The 20,282-nt window shown below is 26.9% G+C and overlaps 1 protein-coding gene across 2 annotated transcripts in view; it reads left to right on the top strand.

Moving 5' to 3' along the window:
• The window catches only part of LOC100202466 (ATP-dependent Clp protease proteolytic subunit), a 59,190-nt gene that overhangs the window by 4,729 nt on the left and 34,179 nt on the right, over positions 1-20,282 (top strand). For both annotated transcript variants that reach the window (XM_065818552.1, XM_065818553.1), the window contains exons 2-4: positions 3,536-3,619; positions 12,532-12,603; positions 18,612-18,708. In XM_065818552.1, the coding sequence (XP_065674624.1) occupies positions 3,536-3,619; positions 12,532-12,603; positions 18,612-18,708 (253 nt within the window). The remainder of the gene's footprint in view (positions 1-3,535; positions 3,620-12,531; positions 12,604-18,611; positions 18,709-20,282) is intronic.

Raw genomic sequence — 20,282 nt, 5'->3', positions numbered from 1 at the left:
TAAGGTAGTGTTTTTAATGTCTGACTGCTTCTATTATTGTGTAAGCTTCTTTTTCAATAGAGGGATGTTTGAGCTCATATTTTTGAAATGATTTTGAAAAGAAAGCAACTGGGTGATCATTTTGATTAAGAACTGCAGGTATAGCAATGTCAGATGCATCAGTTTCTACTTCAAGCAGAACATTTTCGTCCACATAATCTGTCACAGCATTTGCAATGCCTTGTTTAAGTTGTAATTGTAAAGTGAAATCATTTACACACTGATAATCTAATGTGTACTTGGTGTTTCTGGTAAGAGATGCTATCTTGTCGGAAAAGTTTGGAATAGTCCGATGATGCGCTTCATGGATTTAACATCATGAGGAGGCATCTCTTTCATAGGTTGAAGATGACTGGGATCTGATTTGAGTTTTCCTTTTTCTATAAGATAACCAAGAATGCAAATTTTATCTTGGGAAAAGCTACATTTATCATGATTATATGTAAGATTTATATTTTCAGCTGATTTTTTTTTTTTAAACATCTTTGCTTCCAACAAGGCTGCAAACAACCACTAATTAAAGTTGGAAGTTACTGGAAGAGAAAAGGTGAAGATTGTAGAGCAAGATAACAATTGACGGACGACTTAAAGGATTGCAAATTATATGAATCAGGAAAGCAAGATGAAGGAAGTGAATTCCCAAGAACTGATGCTCCAGGAAAAAAACTAGACTAAGAGTTTTTTGAGCACTTAAGAACAGTCACAGAAAAAGGATGAGATTTGAAAGTCACAGAAAAAGGATGAGAAAAAAGATGAGATTAAATGACGAGTAACATGAGAATGAATTTTAGTAGATGGTACAAGAGACGCTAGCTCTTTAGAGCAGTGCCCATTATAGAAATTGCAGAAAAGAAAGAGAAGCAACATTACGACGATGTGATAATAGTAGGAGGTTGGCTGCAAGAGCAGGTCCAACTATGATTACAATGCGTTTTTGCACCTTGTCTAAAAGAAAAAAGGCATCATTAAAAGATCCGCCTCAGATACAGCAACAGTATTTTATACAAGGCCGGATTTGAGATTAATAGAGATAGAGAATAGAATCCGAAGTAAGAAAGTGTTGAGCTTGATAAAGAGATGCAACCTTAGCAGATGCTAATTTTGCAACTGATTTGATATATGGTTTCCAAGAAAGATTGGAAGTAAAAGTTAATCCTAGAAGATGAAGAGTAGATGACTCATTAAGTACATCACCATTTATAAATATAGGAAGATCTAACTTATTGTGATAACCATTGGCTGAAAAAAATTGAGTTTTATCTGTATTGAGAAATTTTTCCAGTTTACTATCATGCTACTCATGGGTTTTACCTCATATTGCCATAAGCTCTAGGTAAAATTTGTATGTTCAATAATGTCCTCTTTAAGCATACATTGTACTTCCATTTCAATGAATGACTGGTCTTCCTTGCTATATCGACGAGATTTGAAGCTATTGGTTTACAGTTAGGCGATAAATTGCCAAATAGACTAGATGGAGATAGGTTCAACTTCGACAGACCACAAATTAATAATAGGGGTTTTTTTCCTTCAAATTTAAGGGTTACAGCTTTGTGTTGTTTTTGAAAATCAAGACCCAGAATAACATCCATGCATAACTCATTTAAGATGTTCAGTTTCACTAGTTTATAATGCTCATTGAAATATTAACAAAAACTACTCCACAAATTGTACTAGATAAAGAAGATGAAGCCATAGATACCTGTTTTTGGTTGTCTATGAACTATTAGGTTTAGTTTTTGTACCAATTGAGGGTGAATAAAACTATCAGTGCTACCACTATCATTATATCACATATCAAGATTCATGTTGTAAGTTTAAAAGATTTACATAACTTGGCAAAATGACCAACTTTCTCACAATTAAAACAAATTGACTCTCTAGCAGGAAAAAACAACTTTAGTATGTCTTTGATTTCCACAGTTCCAACAATTTGAAACAGAATTTGAGTTAAATTGCTTTGGCTTTTTTGTTATTGCAGCTACAGTTGAATTTGTTACATTCCTTTGCTAAAACTTTAACAGCATGTCAAAACTTTCTCCTGGCTGTTGCTTTCGTGTTGCCAAAATGTGTCGTGCATAAACCTCATTAGATGGTTTGATGTACACAAATTGTAAAGCTTGTATCGCTGCTTCATAATTAGGACATTCGCTTATTATTTGATAAACATCAGGCACAACAAAGTTAGTCAGGATTTTTAACTTATTGAGTTCTTGAGGGAGTTCATCAAGATAATACTCAAATGTTCTGAGCCAATGTTTAAATAATTTTGTTGCAGAAGGTGAGTTTGGTAATGTATCAAAGTGAGAAGGTCTTAGGGCTCTATCCATATTTGTTTTGATAAGAGCAGAAAATAGAAACACTTGAATAAAGAACAACAACAATTTTAATTCTTATAAGTTTTTCTACTCTTAAATAAACAGAGTAAATAATCAAAACACAGCAGTAGTGTAATTAGGCCCACTTGTCAACAATTTTAATCTTTTTGATCTTAACTCTATTTTTTTTCTTCTCTTTTTTTATAATTTTTGATCCAAAAATGTTTTTGCACTTTGACATTTTTGATATCTTATCAAAAAGTATTTCAATAATAATTTTTTGTTAATCATTTGAACTATGTATACTGTTTATAGCTCCAGCAAATCCTTCAATATACTCCCACATCAGCACATGATCTAGTCCAACCCATGCAAATATCTCAACACCACCAAAACTGTGTTTTTTCACAGTTCAATATAAAAAAATGTCTATAAAAAGCATTTATCTCTGTCTTAAATGTATTAACATACCGACTACTAAATTTTTTCAGCAAGATTGTCTCTTGTGGGATGAAATTGCTATTCATCCTTTTCTCATGATTAAATTTTTTTTTAGCTTTAAAATAATTTGTTTGACTTTTTTCCAAAGCTAATAGTTTTTGTTAAATTATATAGCTATCCATAAACAAACCAGATATAAAACTAACCTGTTTTACTTTAAAAAAAGCAAGTAGACATTTTTTTTAAGAAATAAAATATGACTTCAAATTTAACGTTTTTTAAATTACGGCAAAAATTCAAACTTAAATCTTTTTTTTTTAATATATATATATATATATATATATATATATATATATATATGCAGTGGCGGCGTTAGGGTAGGGCCTGGTTGGGCGATGGCCCAGGGCACCGAATATAAAGGGGCGAAACTAATTGGTTATTTTACCCTTTGTCTTTTTTTTGAATGGGGTTAAATTGAGCTAAAGGCGCCGTAGAAATCTCGCCCAGGGCGCTGGTAGTGCTAAAACCGGCACTGTATATATGTATATATATATATATATATATATATATATATATATATATATATATATATATATATATATATATATATATATATATATATATATATATATATATATATATATATATATAAATTAGTAGAAAATCACTTATAAAACTTTTTTCATTTTACACTGTGATTTATTATAAAATGATAAACATATCTTAATATTTTATAGCGTCTTGCCAAGCCAAACAGAAATCGAATTGGATTAAAACAGTTTTGGAAATGTTTTTATGTTCCAATTGTAGTTGAACAGTCTGTATGTTAAATTTTATTAAATTTTATTTTTTGAGGGGTTATATTATCAAACATTATTATTTTTATTGAGAAAATTGTTTTATTATTACCAGTGTCAAATTTTGTTTTTTTGTTACCAGTGTTTTAAATGAGCTTCAAAGATTTTATAAACTAAAATACAAGACATTGCACATATTGTAGACTATTTCGTTTGCAAAGAAGCAAATATTATCCCTAATTTAACCAATGACAGTTGTTTTGGTAAATCTTTTTTGATTTGAAGAAACATCTTTTTTTTATGAAAATTGCTAATATAAATAAAAAATTGTGCAGTTTTTTAACAAAATAATCAGTGTTGATATATAATATATATTTTGTAAAACAAACTTTAAAGTAAAGTTAATCAAATACATTTTTATTAAGTGAATTAGATTGAAATTACATTTAATTAAATACATTTCTATTAAGTGAATTACATTGAATTACATTTTTATTCACTCTCAGACTCAGAATATTTAGCAGAATTTTTAAACTTTTTGAAAAATGCAAAATCATTCTTGATCACTTCATAAAATTGTCTTCATAAAGGATGATTATAATTGTAATGTGCAGTTAGTATAGCTCTCAGTAAGTTGTCTATTTGTTTTGACCACTGTGGATGCATCAAAGGAAAAGTGCTTTCTTCATTGGCATTATGGGGACATAATGCTGAAGTAAAACTGAGCAATTTTCAATATTAGTAAAAAATTTTCTCTTGCAAGTTTTAAAATATTTGGCCCATCTTTCATGATAAAAGCAATTTGTTACAAAATTGGTTTTTATCCACTACTAGCTGATTTTGCTTCTTGCATGAACATGCATAAGTTCTGAAACTGTACAAGCAACTTTAAATCATCAATTTCAATATCTTTTTTAGCAAAATATTCAACGCATGGTTCAACTTGATCCCAACTTATGTTTGAACTTAATCTTAACTTTTATCCAATCAAAATTATAAAACTCAATAAAAGAATTGTTGTTCAAGTTCCATTGTTCAAGGTAAGCAGAACATGGATTGTACATTAACAACAAATCTTTCATAAATAAATCACACTCTTGGTCTAAGCCAATATCTCCAACTTCTATTAAAAATTAAATTTAGCGTGGCGTGCTTTATGGATGATCTTTTTCACGAAAAACCTTTTGGTTGAGTTTTAAATAAAAATCCAGACATTTGTGACTGATTGAGGAAATTTCCTGGGACAGATTTTTTAATACAAAAGAGAACAAATCGGGAGTAAAGAGGACATATGGTAACACTAATAATGTAAAATTGACTTTTTTTTTAATAATCTAAACAAGTAAAAAAACAAATCTTTGTGGAGGTTGTTGAGGTGGAGTTGCTGGAAATTATGTTATGTTATATTATGCTTCCAAAATACTTTGTTGTATTTTTTTATATAATTGAAATCCTAAAAATCCGTTAAAAGTTTGAAGCTTAAAAAAAAGTACAACCACAAGTTTTCTTGTTTTTAGATGCTATATTTTTTTATTTTATATTTATACTTATATTTTGTTACAAATTTAATACTTTTTCTTTATTATGTTTTGTAAAAAACACATTTAAGAAAATCCATATGTCAAAAAGAAACAGAAAACTAATATATAAATTTTATTTAAGGAAAGAAATTCACCTTAGATACTTTAAATTTAAAAAATTAACTTTAAAATATTAAAAGTTCCAAGACAAACCATCTCTGATATAATCCAGCTTGCTGAAGATGGCTCTGATGATAAAAGGTTTAAAGATATTGGTCATGTTGCCATAAAGAAAAAATTGGACAAAGATGTGATTGTCTGTATCAGAATTTGCAAGGAAAATCGTGCATCATTGATGATGAATTTTATTTCAGATACAATTTCACTGATGATATTTTTTACTCATTTTGCTCACATCATCATCAGTTGCACAAATATTTTTTTACTCAAGCAACAGTGAACAAACTCCTGGATGGGTAAAGTATAGAAAAAATGCAAAATTTTACTGAAAATTACTTATTAGGTTTCGTATTTCTGATAAAAGGGTGTCAAATGTGTGGCTAATGATAATTATGTGGTTCATAAAAATAAAGAATGAAAACTTTTAATTCTCTAATTTTATATATTTTATTTTGAAGGCCAAGGCCAACAGTTTCAAGGCCAAGGCCTTAATTTTTGGCTTTAAGGGAAGGCCGAGACCAAGGCTAAGAAATAACAACTTTGGTCTTTCCTAAAACAGAAATAAAAAACATTGTTAAATGTATATCATTAGTGGATAAATTTAATGAGGAAATTTAGAATCATAATCTGACTTTTTTATTTTATGTTTCTAAGAACTTTATTGAATTTTTATTACTAATCTAAACAAGTTTTACTTACTAAATTAATTGTTATGAATAATAAACAGTTGCTTTTTTATTATTGGTAAAAAACATCAATATTTAATAAAGTTGTTTACCATCAATTTCTGCATTTCATTATTTTATCTTTTTCTACATTACGTGTCACAATGAAATTTATGAAGGAGCATTTATTACTTTATTTAATTCCGCATTTAATAGTTTATAAAATTGAGCCTAAAACCTAATTCATAGTCGGAATGTAATAATCATTAGAATATCATAACAGATATAAACAATCTACCTTTATTTTTTTGCCTAAAAATATTTTAAAGAAAATAGTTCTTACAGTTATAGGCAAGGGACTTCCAGTTAGGCAACGTACTGCATTAATGGTAGGTGTTATGATAATTCAGGAGGTGATGTTTCTAATTTTGCGCTACCTTTTTCAATTGGTTTTAGAGTTTTGGAGGAAGTTGTAAATAAAGGAAAAGAAATGATTATAAAACATAATGGTCACATTATCAAACAAAATTTAGCCTAATAAACTTGTTTGACTTTTTCAATCAATAGACAAATCAAGTTTTTTTCACATGTAATAAATAAAGGAAGATTGGAAAGGAAGGGGGAAGGGGGAAGGTGGTATTAATAAACAGGAGGGTAGGAATTTTTATTTTTATTTTTATAAGTGAGTTTATATTTTCTAATTTTTATGACCTGAATGGTCTCATTAATTAGAAAATAATATATAAAAATTATTTTTTGTTTTTAGTTTTGAGATACAGTTTCTTTGTTCACAACAAGTAAAATCAGGGATGTGGATTTCCAAAAGGACTCCGGCTTTATATCTCTATTTTGTCTGGTGTCCAGAAGCTCTAAACATGTTGGTTGACTTATGATCTGCAAAAAGAAAAATATTCATGAGATTTAATAACTTGGAGGTTATTGTTTTTAGGCCTGGAGTCCTTGCTGGCATTATACTAAAGACTGCAGGTTTAAAAACTGAAAGTTTTTTTCCCATCAGTAGTCCATAAGCTTTTTTATATTTTTAGACCTCCTGGATACTAAAAACTAGGAAGTAGTAGTAGAAAATTTTTCAAAAATTAAACAACTGCTTTTCGAATATTAAACATCAACTGCTGTGTATTATGCACTTAGGATTACCGCCTTTCATTCCTTTCATTTTTCACAATTCCTTTTTTTTAAGTAACAAGTTTAAGTATATTTGACAATGTTTATTTTTCTGTTTAAGAAAAGACCACTCTCCAATTCTTTGTAATAACTCTAACTAAACTATTCAGTAAGATATCTAAAAAAAAAAAAAATTGAGCTACATCGGCATTTTTGTAACTAAACTCGCCCCAGTAAAATTATGATAAAGGTCAAAATTACAGGTGTTATTTTTAAATATTTTAGGTTGTTTTATTGGAATCCTTGCCTCAAAATATGTAAGTGTACAGATTTTCAGCATTTTATTGTGCACAGAACGGAAACAATGACAAAAAAACATTTTTCAAAATGGCAGATTTTGTTGGTTCAAGGCAGAGTTTAAAGAGTCATGTCTTTGAAACCATTTGGAATTAGATGATAAATTTTGGAAATGTTTATAACTTATTCAAATCTTTAAGTGGTGTAAAAATCAGCAAAATCTGAGACTTAGGGTTGCATGGCCTGGATATTTTCACATGGAATTGCCCTTTTCCATTTATCATTTTGATATATATTTATGACACAGTTCTGTAAAATTTGTTTTTAATGGGGTTTGTTGATAAGGCTAATATATATATATATATATATATATATATATATATATATATATATATATATATATATATATATATATATATATATATATATATATATATATATATATATATATATATTGATTTAGTTATATATTTGTATATTGTATATCAGGGCTTGAATTAACTAGCAAAAAAAACTAATCGCGATAAAAATATTTTTTGAACCTCCCCCCTCCTCCTATTTGCCACTGGTTTGCGGTATGGGGTGGAGGTAGTGTTGCACATTAGTTTGAAGAGGAAAGGTTGCATAAGTTGAGTATGTTAACAGTGCATTGTTTTTTGCAGCTGAAATATTTTAAAATTTATATTTATTTTTGCAGATTATCATAATTTAGTCTTTCCTCTTAAAGAATATAAATGAGTAGTTCATTTAGAAAATATCTTTATACCAAAAATTGTATTATTTTCAACATGCCCAATCATCTTATCTTAGGAAACCAGTTTCCTAAGATAAACTTTTTTTATGGAAATCAAAAGAACTCAAAATAACAAAAAATTCATAAAAAAAAATTAATAAAATTGTATCTTTAAGGACTATACTAAAGTAAAAAGTAATTATCTCAACCATAAAACAAGAATAACTTTAAAAAAATTATATGAATTATAAGATGAGATGTGGCCTTTCTTTATAAAAAGCCACATCTCATCTTGAGCGTCTCAAATTATATCATCTTAGGCAACCTCACCAAGTACTATCATAATTTAAATAGCATGATAACATCTTATGTATTATTTTATATAAATCATGGAATTAGTAGCAGATTAGCATAAAATATTGAGAATTTAATAAATTTTTGATGGTCTTGTTTCGTTCTGATGTAGTTACAAAATATTGAATAATAAAAAGTTATAACGGGGATGGTAAATTTTTTTAACAACAAAACAAGGATATTAACTATACAACCAATAAATTAAAATAAATAACACTGTCAAACTTGTATGAATATACTTAGCCAAAAAAAATCGCAAAAAATCCAATAGTTCACCCATAAAAGTGGTTATACCATCTTAGGAAACTGCTCATCTTATGCAACCTATAAAAAAACCTCTAATTTTTTTTTAAACATATCTCTCATATTTAAATATTAAATTTAAATATTCTCATTTGGCGGAGTTTAAAATAGCACCTGTTACTGTCATAATTTACAACTTAAGTTATAGTTTGAAGTTTAAGTTGTAGTTATAGTGTAATGTGAGCAGGTTATGATGTAATGAGCAAGTAACATATTTAATACTATTACTTCTAGTAATTATTTTTACTTAATATAATACTTTTACTTAATACTTAAAAATTTAAAGTAAAAAAGTAAAAGTAAAAACGCAAGTGTTTAGTATATTTAAACCACTTTAACTAGTTATAAAAAACTATTAAATACTTTTATGCTGACAATAAAAGATTTTTTATTTTTAAAGAGTATTGAATTCAGAATTCAAAACTTCCATTCTGGTACATCCCTATTTTATACAGTTTACAACAATAACATAAAACTGTTTAAAATAAAATGAAGAAAGTGAATAGAACTTTTCTAATAAATTAAAACATTACATAAAACTTTGAACTTTATATTTGCGCAAAAACATGCTACATCTAAAGTCCAAACAAAGATCAATGCAAAAAATCATTAATTACCACATTTTTTATAATATATTGCTTCTCGATTTATCGTATTATTAAAAATTTAAATTTAATTAGTTTTTTCATTCAAACTGTTTTAAGTTGATATTTTCATTTAATTTTTTGTTCCAATGGTTTTGTAATAAAAAGTGAGAGAAAAAATTTGGTTTGATAAATTGAGTTATATTTTCTTAAGTATACGCTTAAATTATTTTTTGGAAAAAAATTTCCCTGAACAGAAAAACAATTTATTTTTTTTAATTTGAATTTTTTATAATTTAATTTTTGGTTTAATGTTTGCAATAATCACTGGTTTAGTGTTTGCAATAGAATATTTATACTTTTAAAACTATTTTCAAGAAACGAAAAATAATTAATTATTTAAAATGTTTACGATAAATAAAAGTTTAAATAAAACTTTCTTCCTTACTTGCATTATGCTCATAATATGATATTGCTACTTTCAGGAAAATTCAGGAAACTTTTTTTGAAAATCTTTAAAATCAGGGAAAACTCAGGGAATGTTTTTTAGTTTTATATAAGATTATATGATAAATACAAATTGTTATTTTTGAAAATATATTTTTTATATTTATTGGATTTTTATGATTTTGTTTCCTTATTAAACTACTCAAACTCAGGTAATGTTTTTTAGTTTTATATAAGATTATATGATAAATACAAATTGTTATTTTTGAAAATATATTTTTTATATTTATTGGACTTTTATGATTTTGTTTCCTTATTAAAGTACTTTTTATTACTTAAAAACCTTCCTTTAACAGATTGCTACCAATTAATTAAGATGAAGTATTTAATTCCTTAAAAAATTATAATAAAAATATTAGGGGAACATGGATTCAGTTGCGAAAGTATTTTATCCTTCAACATTAACAAGGAAAATTATATACTTTTTACCACCTGAACTCAGGGAAAAAGTACTTGAAATCGGGTGAAAATCATGGAATACTCAGGGAAAACTCAGGGGAAATGGATTTCTAAAACTGCCATGAACCCTGTTCATGAATCATCTCCATTTTCCTTTTGAACACAGAATTATTGAGTGCTAAAATTCTTTTAAATTTTTTTTTTAATTTCAAATTTCAATCGCAAAATTATTTGAATAAGAGAATTTCAAAAGACCAAAATTCTCTTGTTCAAATAAATTTTTTTTTCCAAAAAAAATCCTAAAAACAACTTGCATATATATAAAAAATGTTTTATCTTAATATCGCTTTGAATAAAATTAAAATATAAAAAAAATAATGGTATCACATTTTATATATTCTATTCCAGATTTCTTGTCAAAATAATTTTTAGATAAAAGTTTATTATGCGTTAACAACATATAAAATATAAATATAAACATTTGTATAGCTAAATTTGCAAGTTTTTGAGCATATTTAGTAAGTTTAACAGTTGAGTAACTTAACTCTAGTAACTTAACTGGTTGTTTTGATTTAGTTTATAGGTAAATTATGCTTGGACAGAAATAACGTGCGATCGCACGCTGTAACTGACCACGCTTATAATTTTTTTTCTTTACAATTTGACCACAGCTGTTTTAATGTTTAACAATTTAAATGCAATTAAAAAAAGTTGTTGTTATGAATAAGTTTTAATCTTTGATTTTTTCTAAAGTTTTTATTTTACGTGAAGGCTTTAAATGAATCAAAAATCAATTATAATAATCGTTTAAAATAAACGTATTTTGTTTAAATGAAATGTTATATTATTATTATATATATAATTTTTTTTGGTGGGCATGTATTTTTATAATAAATTTAAACGTTTGAAATTATTTTTCAAGGTTATTCTAAAAATCTTTAAAAAGAATATTTTTTTTAAGTTACTTTAAATTATAAGTTAAATTAAAATCTTCCCTTTGCGATGCAATGATTTAATTGTTTGTTTTTTGTTTTATATTGTTTCCATTTTTACAAAGAATTTTTTAAAAGCTTCTTTTTTTTTAAACCTGTCTTACTAATGAATACTGATGAAATAACTTACTGATGAAACTTGACTAATGAATACTGATGAAATAACTTACTGATGAAACTAATGAAATGATTAAAAAATTACTATTTTAAAAAGATTATGTTATTATTAAAAAATTTTTTTTTTGTGCAACTTTTTGAAAAAAATGTTCATTCAATTTAAAAGTATTAAATTTGTTTCTTTTCAATAATTTAATCTCACTTATGTACAATATTTTAAATAAAATTAATTTATTTATCAAACAATCATTAGAATTAATTTGTAAAGCGTTTTGCATAACTTTAATAAAACATTTCAAAAGATAAGTTTTAAAGTAATTTATTTCAAGTGCAAAAAAAAGTAACAAAAAATTAATTTTCACTTTGAGTTTGGGTTTTTTGAGTTTTGTTTTAAAGCCTATATATTTTCTTATTCTTGAGCAATTGTTTTATTTTTTTTTTCTGTAGCGCTTTTAATTTTTTTTTTCTAGTTTAAGTTTAGCTTAGCTAAACTTAAACTAGAAAAAAAATTATTTCTTTTTTCAGCACATTTCTGAAATGTTTAAAACATCTAAATAGTCATGGTCATGTTGTCAATAAAAAAAATCATTTTTGTGTTGAGCAATAGTACCAGTAAGCCTGGTAAATATACTGTACCATTGAATTATAATGATCCATTAAGTAAATCAAGGTAAATATAACTTTAAAAAATTATTGGCTTCCACGCAAAGACTTAAAGTATTTTAAATTCTAAAGCGCTTAATGTTGAATGAAAAACTTCGCACAAGAGAGCCAGTGATGATCATACAATAGAACTTCAAAAGATAAATCAATATTTAAAAGATAGATCAATAGAAATTCAAAATATAAATTTAGCGTGATGTACTTTATGACCCCTTATAAATAACTTAGACAAAAACTTTACTTTTAAGAAGAGACATTAAATTAATAATAAACTAATTGTGAAAGTGTGAAAGGCAATTGCGATATGCCTAATTTGACCCCTGTATATATTCTTAAATGGCAAAAAATTAACTAAACTATACAATTAAAAAGTGAAAACATCTTCTACACAGTAAAAAATTTAATAGTATTGTTGCATTTTATATTTATTATTTCTATTTACTTTTATATACTATATATTACTTTTTTATGTACATAGTTATAATATATAATTTCAGGGTAGAACAGAAAGAGCATATGATATATATTCAAGATTATTAAAAGAAAGAATTGTTTGTTTATTTGGAGGTGTAAGTTTAAATTATTTTTAAATCTATAAAATGTGACTTTACAGTATTTTATAAGACATTTTTAGTATTTTATTGTTGTTTTTTGTGTGTATTTTTCTCTAGATTATTTTAAATTTTCTGAGTTAAATTTTATTAAGACTAAAATATTTAGTTGTTTGTTTAAATTGAATAATAGGGTTTATATTCATGCAACAGGCTGTAATTAGTTATCTTGCTTTATAAGCTTCATCTTTTCTCTTCCAGTAACTTTTAACTCTAATAGTGGTTGCTTGCAGCCTTGTTGGTGAAGATGTTAGAAAAAAAAAAAAAATTGAGGGACCCCTAAAAATATTTTTCATTCAAAATTTTTTAAATGCAGTGTTTTTAGTCATATACAGTCCCAAAAAGCGTGTGCAGTCGCACGCCTTGTTTGTCCGTGTTCAAAATAATTTATTTAGACAACTTGACCACGTTTTTATATAGCAGGCATTTTAAGAATTTGCAGCAAAATAAAGCTCTAAGAAACTACAGAGAATAAAACAGCAATACCCAAAGAAAGTAAACGTATACTATATGAAATAGAGTATCTGAATAAAATAAACAAACAAAAAAATTGAAAATTAAAAAAAAAAGTTTGCTAAAAAATTAATAAAACTTAAATATTTTACTGTTTTTGTTTTCTTTTTTTTTTTAGGGCATTTGTTATTTTCTTATACCAAAATCGATACAAGTTGAGGAAGAAAGCAGATAAGAATAAAACAAAAACAAAAGCATTTTTTGATAAACAATTTATTGTGACTTTTGTTAGTCAGTATATTAAAAAATAATACACCTAATAAATTTATAATGCTGATAATACATTAAATAATTTTTATAATACATTAAATTTTTGCACATTGAGACAAATAAAAATTGCACATTGGTACAAAGTTAACAAATAAATAATAAATTTTTAATTATTAGTTTTTTTTTAACTTTAAATATCAATTAGTTTGCTGACTAATTAAAAAAGATTTCAAAAAAAAACAAATAGTTCTAAAACTAGTTGTAAAAAATAAAAACAATTTCTTTTTTTTTTTTTAAAGATAAAAAGTGAAATTGCTTTTTTGCACTAAAAATAAGGACAATTTTAAAATTTTTTTTTTAAATGTTTTTGCTAAATTTTACTGTTTTTATCAATGCACAGGAAAGCAAAAAAAATAATTGCTGTTTATTTGTAAAATTTTTATTTTTTATTTTTTAACAAGTTTTTCATGTAAAATAATAAATAAAATATTTGGTTGTTTTCACTACCCCCCATTGAATTAGTCTGCACTTTCGTTGGATTCTCCAAATGTGCATTTAAACCTGATAGTTTATTTCCTGATAAACTTTTGTTATTGATGTTCCAAAAGCTTGTGGGCTAGTACATTGTTAATTTACTTTTCTTTTTTAACTAAATTTTTAGGAGTCTAAATAAAACATTTTTTTAAGTTTTTAAATACATTTTTTCAAACAGAGCAACCATGTACATTAGGCAGATCCGTTTTTAGGGTTTGGAAAAATTACAACTTTGCCAACTTATTTTCCAATTCTATGTTGTCATAAAAGACTTTTCCTGAAAAAATTTAAAAAAACTTTTAAATTTCCTGACCTTCCTAGGGGTTTGAATATTTTATATTTAGTACATTTTTAGGGATTTTTTTTTTTTAATTTGTTCTGCCGGACCTTTGCGGAGTTATACCCACAGTGCGCAATAATAAATTTTATGAAAATGCGCTGCATTTATAACTTTAAATTTAAAATGGCAATATTAACACGTTCAAATACTGAAATATACTTATTAGGACAAACCCACGAAATTGATTGCAGAACATTGCCTACAAAGACGTTTTAAGATATTTTTATCGATGCTGCAGATTACTAAATTTCAAAAAAAATAAAAAATAAAAAACACATCGAAATTATTTCCTGCCCTCTAGATATAAATCAGAGCTGCTTTGTAATGATAAAACATGTCAGCCCAAATGTGTTGTTTCTGCTCTTAGAAAACCGTGGCTTATGGGTGGTATACCACACATTAGTTGCAGAAGTATTAGGTAACTGTTGATTTAAATAATGTTCATAGTTTATTACATAATTATTGTTATAAAAATTTAAGCTAAATGACAAATAAAAATTTATTACATTATTTTAGGGAAAATGTTTCCAAATTAATATATCATCACAAGAAACTGGTATCATATCGTTCAAAAAAAATGGAAACACAAAAGCTGTATGAAAATAATTTTTTGGCATTAGAAAAAGAATTGTTTGACATAGGGCACCCAAAACTTTTTGAAATAATTGAAAAAGATAGAATTCGATCAAAAGGTGCAAAAGAATGCAATATTTTATTTTATGAAGACCAAATAACTGCAAGAACAATGATAATTGATAAAATAGACAAAAAATATAAGTATATAAGTATTTTAGAAGAACTTTTAAATCGACCTCTGTTAAGGCTTCTTTGAAAAAAATATGGATCAGTTATCAAAGTTTCCATGGTGCGAAGTTTAGAACTCCATTAGAAGATATGGCTAAAAAAAGTTTATTTTTCGCAAAAAAGCTTTGGAACTTCATACTTTCCCCAGAAATGATTATAAACATCTGTGTCAATATGTCATTGTTTTTCTGGAAGGAAGGGAGGCAGTTTCTGGATTTATTATACACAAACCAGCTGCTGAACATGAAGCTAGATTTATGGCAGGCGCTTTATACATTTTGGCAATGAAACTTACTCAACCAATCATAAAGTTTTTAACCCTAAAGGAAGAAACAGTATTTTCAAAGGCTGTGATATATGTAGCTTCAGTTCATGCAAAAAACTTTCTTCAATCAAGTCAAATTGTTTCTGCTGCTCATAATGATTTGTGTACGGTTAAAGAGATGATAAAAATGAAATATTTTGATGCTGATGTTCCTCAAGCTTTTATTTCAAACTATCTTAGACACAGTTATTTTCTTTCTGAAGAAACAGTTGTCTTTTGTTTATTTTTTAGTTATATAAAAGCTATAATTGCATTACATACTATTGCCCTAAAGCTGACTGGGATTCTTTTCCTGACATTTTTTGTAACAGTCCTTGGGCTGATGTCTTTTCTTTCTCTGCAGACAAATGCCTATTTATTATTGCAAGAAATCAACGTAAAAAGGTGTTGTCTGATGCTAAGCTCCATTATTCCTAGTTCACCAAATCTTGTATCGTATCTCAGAAAGTAAGCTCTAGAAACTTTTGGAATATCTTTATCAATGTCATTAACAAAGGTAATTCTAATTCATGAGATTGATCTGATTATCTCTCTTAAGGATAAGGCAGAAAATATTTGCAAATACCTTTTCTTTTCTAATTCGAGTCTGGAGTCTTATAGCCATACTGATTAACCCATTATTAAACATTCAAATCACTCCAGCTTCCGTTGCTAAAGTCATTTCTCAATCTCTTCTATGGCTTGTGGTCCAGACAACATTCCTGTCATAGTCTTACAAAAATGTTCTCCAGGACTCTCTTCAATTCTCTCTAAACTATTTAATAAGTGCTTGACTTAATCTTGATTTCCTGCCTGCTGGAAAATGGCATCTCTGGTTCTAATTTAAAAAAATATTGAAACTATTATCATCCAATCAGCTTTCAGATAAAGCTTGGCATGTAAGTTTTCTCCATAATCTTGCTTCATATGGTCAGCTCATCAAACCGTTTCTTTCTAACCACTTTATTAAAGTCATTTTTAAAGGCCTACACTCTTCTTATTTTCCAGTAACTTTTGGGGTACCTTGAGGTTGTATCCTTGGTCCTGTTTTGTTTCTTATCTACATTAGTGGTTTTTCTGACAATCTTACGTGGTTTTTCTGACAATCTTACATCTAAAATGGCTTTATTTGCTGATGACTCAACTTTATACTGCAATACTGTTGACATTCATATATTAATGAATGTCATTGCAATACTGTTCACATTCGTATATTAATGAATGGCAAACTTATAACTGAGTCTTCTTCTTTATGTTTTTATACTGACCTCTCATGAAAACATCAATTATAATATACAATCAATTGCAAAGTTAGCATCTGCTAAGGTTGCTTCTCTTTATCGTGCTTGCCATTGTCTTACATCTGACTCTATCTCTACAAATCTTTTATTTGTCCCTGTATGGAATACTGTTGTCATATTTGGTCTGGTTCTTCTAATAATGTTCTTTTTCTTGTAGAAAAGTCCAAAAACGCATTGTAAATGTAATTGGTACCTGCTTTATTTGCCAAGCTTGAGTCTCTCTCCCATCATCATAAGATTGCATCAATCAAAACTCTTTCTTGCTTGACTAGTCATTCAGCAAAGTCTCATTCTTTTATTTCTCTCATCTATCATCAAAACCATCTGTGCCTCCAATAGTGTCTTCACATACAATTAGCCTCCATCTTTTGCAATTATCTAACAGTGTAGTTATAATATAATATATTTTATACCATACATATGTAATGTGAAAAATATTAACTTCTTAGTTAAAAGCATGCAACTTTTTTTTTTCAGTAAAAAAGTTTATTGAAGAAAAAAAAAAGGTGTAGGAGGTACCTTAGATACTTTATATGAACCCAAAGCCCTTTGTTTGTGGCACAAGATCCCAGTTTAAAAAATGTCTTCAAATATATATACAAATATTAATTTTAGTAAAGTTAAATTATGTGAGATCAATGTGTTTGCTTGGCTGAGAGGTTAATGTTATGGACTTTGACAGCGGAAACCAAAGTTCGATTCCTGGTTAAGGCATATATTTTAATTTTTTTGTTTTAATGACAAATCAAATCAAAATAAACTATACTGAAGGCAGATGTTTTTTTCAGGCAGTATATAAGAGGTGGCATGTGTGCATGGGCATAAATGCCACCCCTTTACAATTAAAAAAGTTATGACCATGCAAAATTTACACCAATTTAAAATTACATTTTTTTTGGGGGGGGGGAGGAGGGGTTGGAAAATTTGCATGGTCATAACTTTTGCTAATTACAAAATTTTTCTACGAAATATAAAATCTATCAATAAATTTAAATTTAAATTTAGATAGTAAAGTTGAAAATTTTTCTACATTAGTGCCCTCACGTTTTGGCAGAGGGGCAAATGTTTTAGGGCTTTTTTTTGTTTCCAGGCTTCCACCATCCCAATTTTTTGCAAGGTCTCCTCATTTGGCATAGGTATAAACATACTTAAGTTTGGAGTTTGCACAATGTGTAAAAGTGTCCTATCTGGAACATCAAAATATCCTGTGGGCACCCATGCATGTGTGTGCATAGAGGGAAACTCTACTCCCTTTACCATACATCTTTTTATGTTGACAAACTAGGATCTTTAGTTATAATTTTAACTTTTCTATCGATTAGCTGGTTAATTGTGATAAATTAGAAAATGAAAGTACTTACTTTTAAATTGAACCCTCCTCCTCCCCTCCCCTTCCCTCCCCATACACTTTTGTACGCTTTTTGAAGACCTCCCCCTCCCCACTATGGCTGTATGTACTTTATGGTCGACTCCCAAGTATATACTGTGAAGTGAAGTTAAAGACAAACAGGTAAAAAAAAGATGTATATTATGTCATAAGCTTTTTTCGTGATATAAAATGTGCATCAATCTGCGTCAATCAAATCTTTTCATATGCATCAATGAAGAAAATTAAAAATCGCTTATTATAAGCAATAAAAATATTTTAGGTGCGTTTTCATAAATATTTCAATCCAGATTAAATAGTAATAAATAAATAACTTCATTGTTTTTTTTTCCTTTTATAATATTGTTTATGTAATTATTATTATTCTTATTTTTGCTATTATTATTTTTTTATTGTTATTGTTTCAATTATTGTTATTATTATGTTGTTGTTGCTATTGATTATAATTATTCATATATATAAAATCAGCGTTTTAGAAGTTTAATAAAGATTAGTTTTTAAGTTGTTGATTCTAATATTTTTGAGACTGTGTAGTTATATCACTTCAATGTGTAAAAATATTTCTATTTCTAGATAGATGATAATGTTTCAAGTGTTATTGTAGCACAATTGCTTTTTCTCCAGTCAGAGAGTAGAAAAAAACCTATACACATGTATATAAATAGTCCAGGTTTGCAAATGATTTTTTTATTAATCTTCTATTATTAATATTATATATACAGTGATAACAGAATTTAATCCAAAAGAGTGCAATTAAACTCTATTCAATATTTTGTTCAAACACCTTTGAATAATGCACAATAATACATCATACATACTAATTATTATATAAAACAATGTATCATGCATACATTGTTTAATTATAAAACAATGTATCATGCATACAATGTTTAATTATAAAACAATGTATCATGCATACAATGTTTAATTATAAAACAATGTATCATGCATACGATGTTTAATTATAAAACAATGTATCATGCATACAATGTTTAATTATAAAACAATGTATCATGCATACAATGTTTAATTATAAAACAATGTATCATGCATACAATGTTTAATTATAAAACAATGTATCATGCATACAATGTTTAATTATAAAACAATGTATCATGCATACAATGTTTAATTATAAAATACTTGTTTTTGCTCAGATCTTTCATGTGTTTAAAAAAACTTTTTAAAAAATTGTAAAATCTTTTTTGAATTACCTGAAGAGCTGAAAATACTTGCACATAAAATACTTGCACATAAAATACTTGCACATAAAATACTTGCACATAAAATACTTGCACATAAAATACTTGCACATAAAATACTTGCACATAAAATACTTGCACATAAAATACTTGCACATAAAATAATAGTACGTAGTAATAGGCTTTAGATTTTTTAGCAGGAGATTTGAAATTTCAGTTATATTGCTATACAAATTACCATTCATAGCATCAATAAATTCAAATTTACCAACATCATTCCAAGTGTTACAACCTCATAGCATTACATTTCAACCACCATGTTTAACTGTTCCTCTAATGCAACTCATTTGAAAAGCTTTGTCCTTTTTTTGCTAAACTCTTTGCACACCATCAGATTAAGGTTAATTTGGATTCATCAGACTGAAAAACTTTCCATTTCTAAAATCCTCTAAAAGGATTATGGCATCAAATAATATTCTTTTTTGCAAAATTCATTCTTCTTATTCATTTTTCTCTTTAAATGATTTTTTTGTTAAAAATAGTTATTTACAAGCCATACATCCACTAAACTCTGCTATATGAATGTGATGGAATTATGCAGTGAACAGAAAATTTTAGTGCAAATTTTAATTACTAGATTAAAAAACTTAATATAAAAGACAAATAAAATAAATTTCTTGGAAAATGTAAGTTTTATCAGTGTATTGTTTTTTTTAAATAATATATTTTAGTAAAGATTTTTAGAAAGTTACAACATATATTGAATATATTTTCTATAAGAAATAGCAGTCATTGAATATTTCTAGCTAGAGTATAGCGTTTATATTTCTAGCTAGAGTATAGCGTTAAAGGAAACCATTGTATATTTTTTAAACTTATTGCAACATTAACACAAAATAATAATAATAAGTATATATAATATACATTTAATCATTCAGGTAGCCTAAAATATAATAAATATAATTTTGTTATAATTGTTCTTTAACATAATCACAATAGTATGTATAATGCTTTAAGTCCCAGGCTTCTAAGTATAAAAAGA

Source organism: Hydra vulgaris, chromosome 14, assembly GCF_038396675.1.
Source record: "Hydra vulgaris chromosome 14, alternate assembly HydraT2T_AEP".
NCBI classification, from domain to species: Eukaryota; Metazoa; Cnidaria; class Hydrozoa; order Anthoathecata; family Hydridae; genus Hydra; species Hydra vulgaris.
This window is presented reverse-complemented; position numbering and strand designations above follow the sequence as displayed.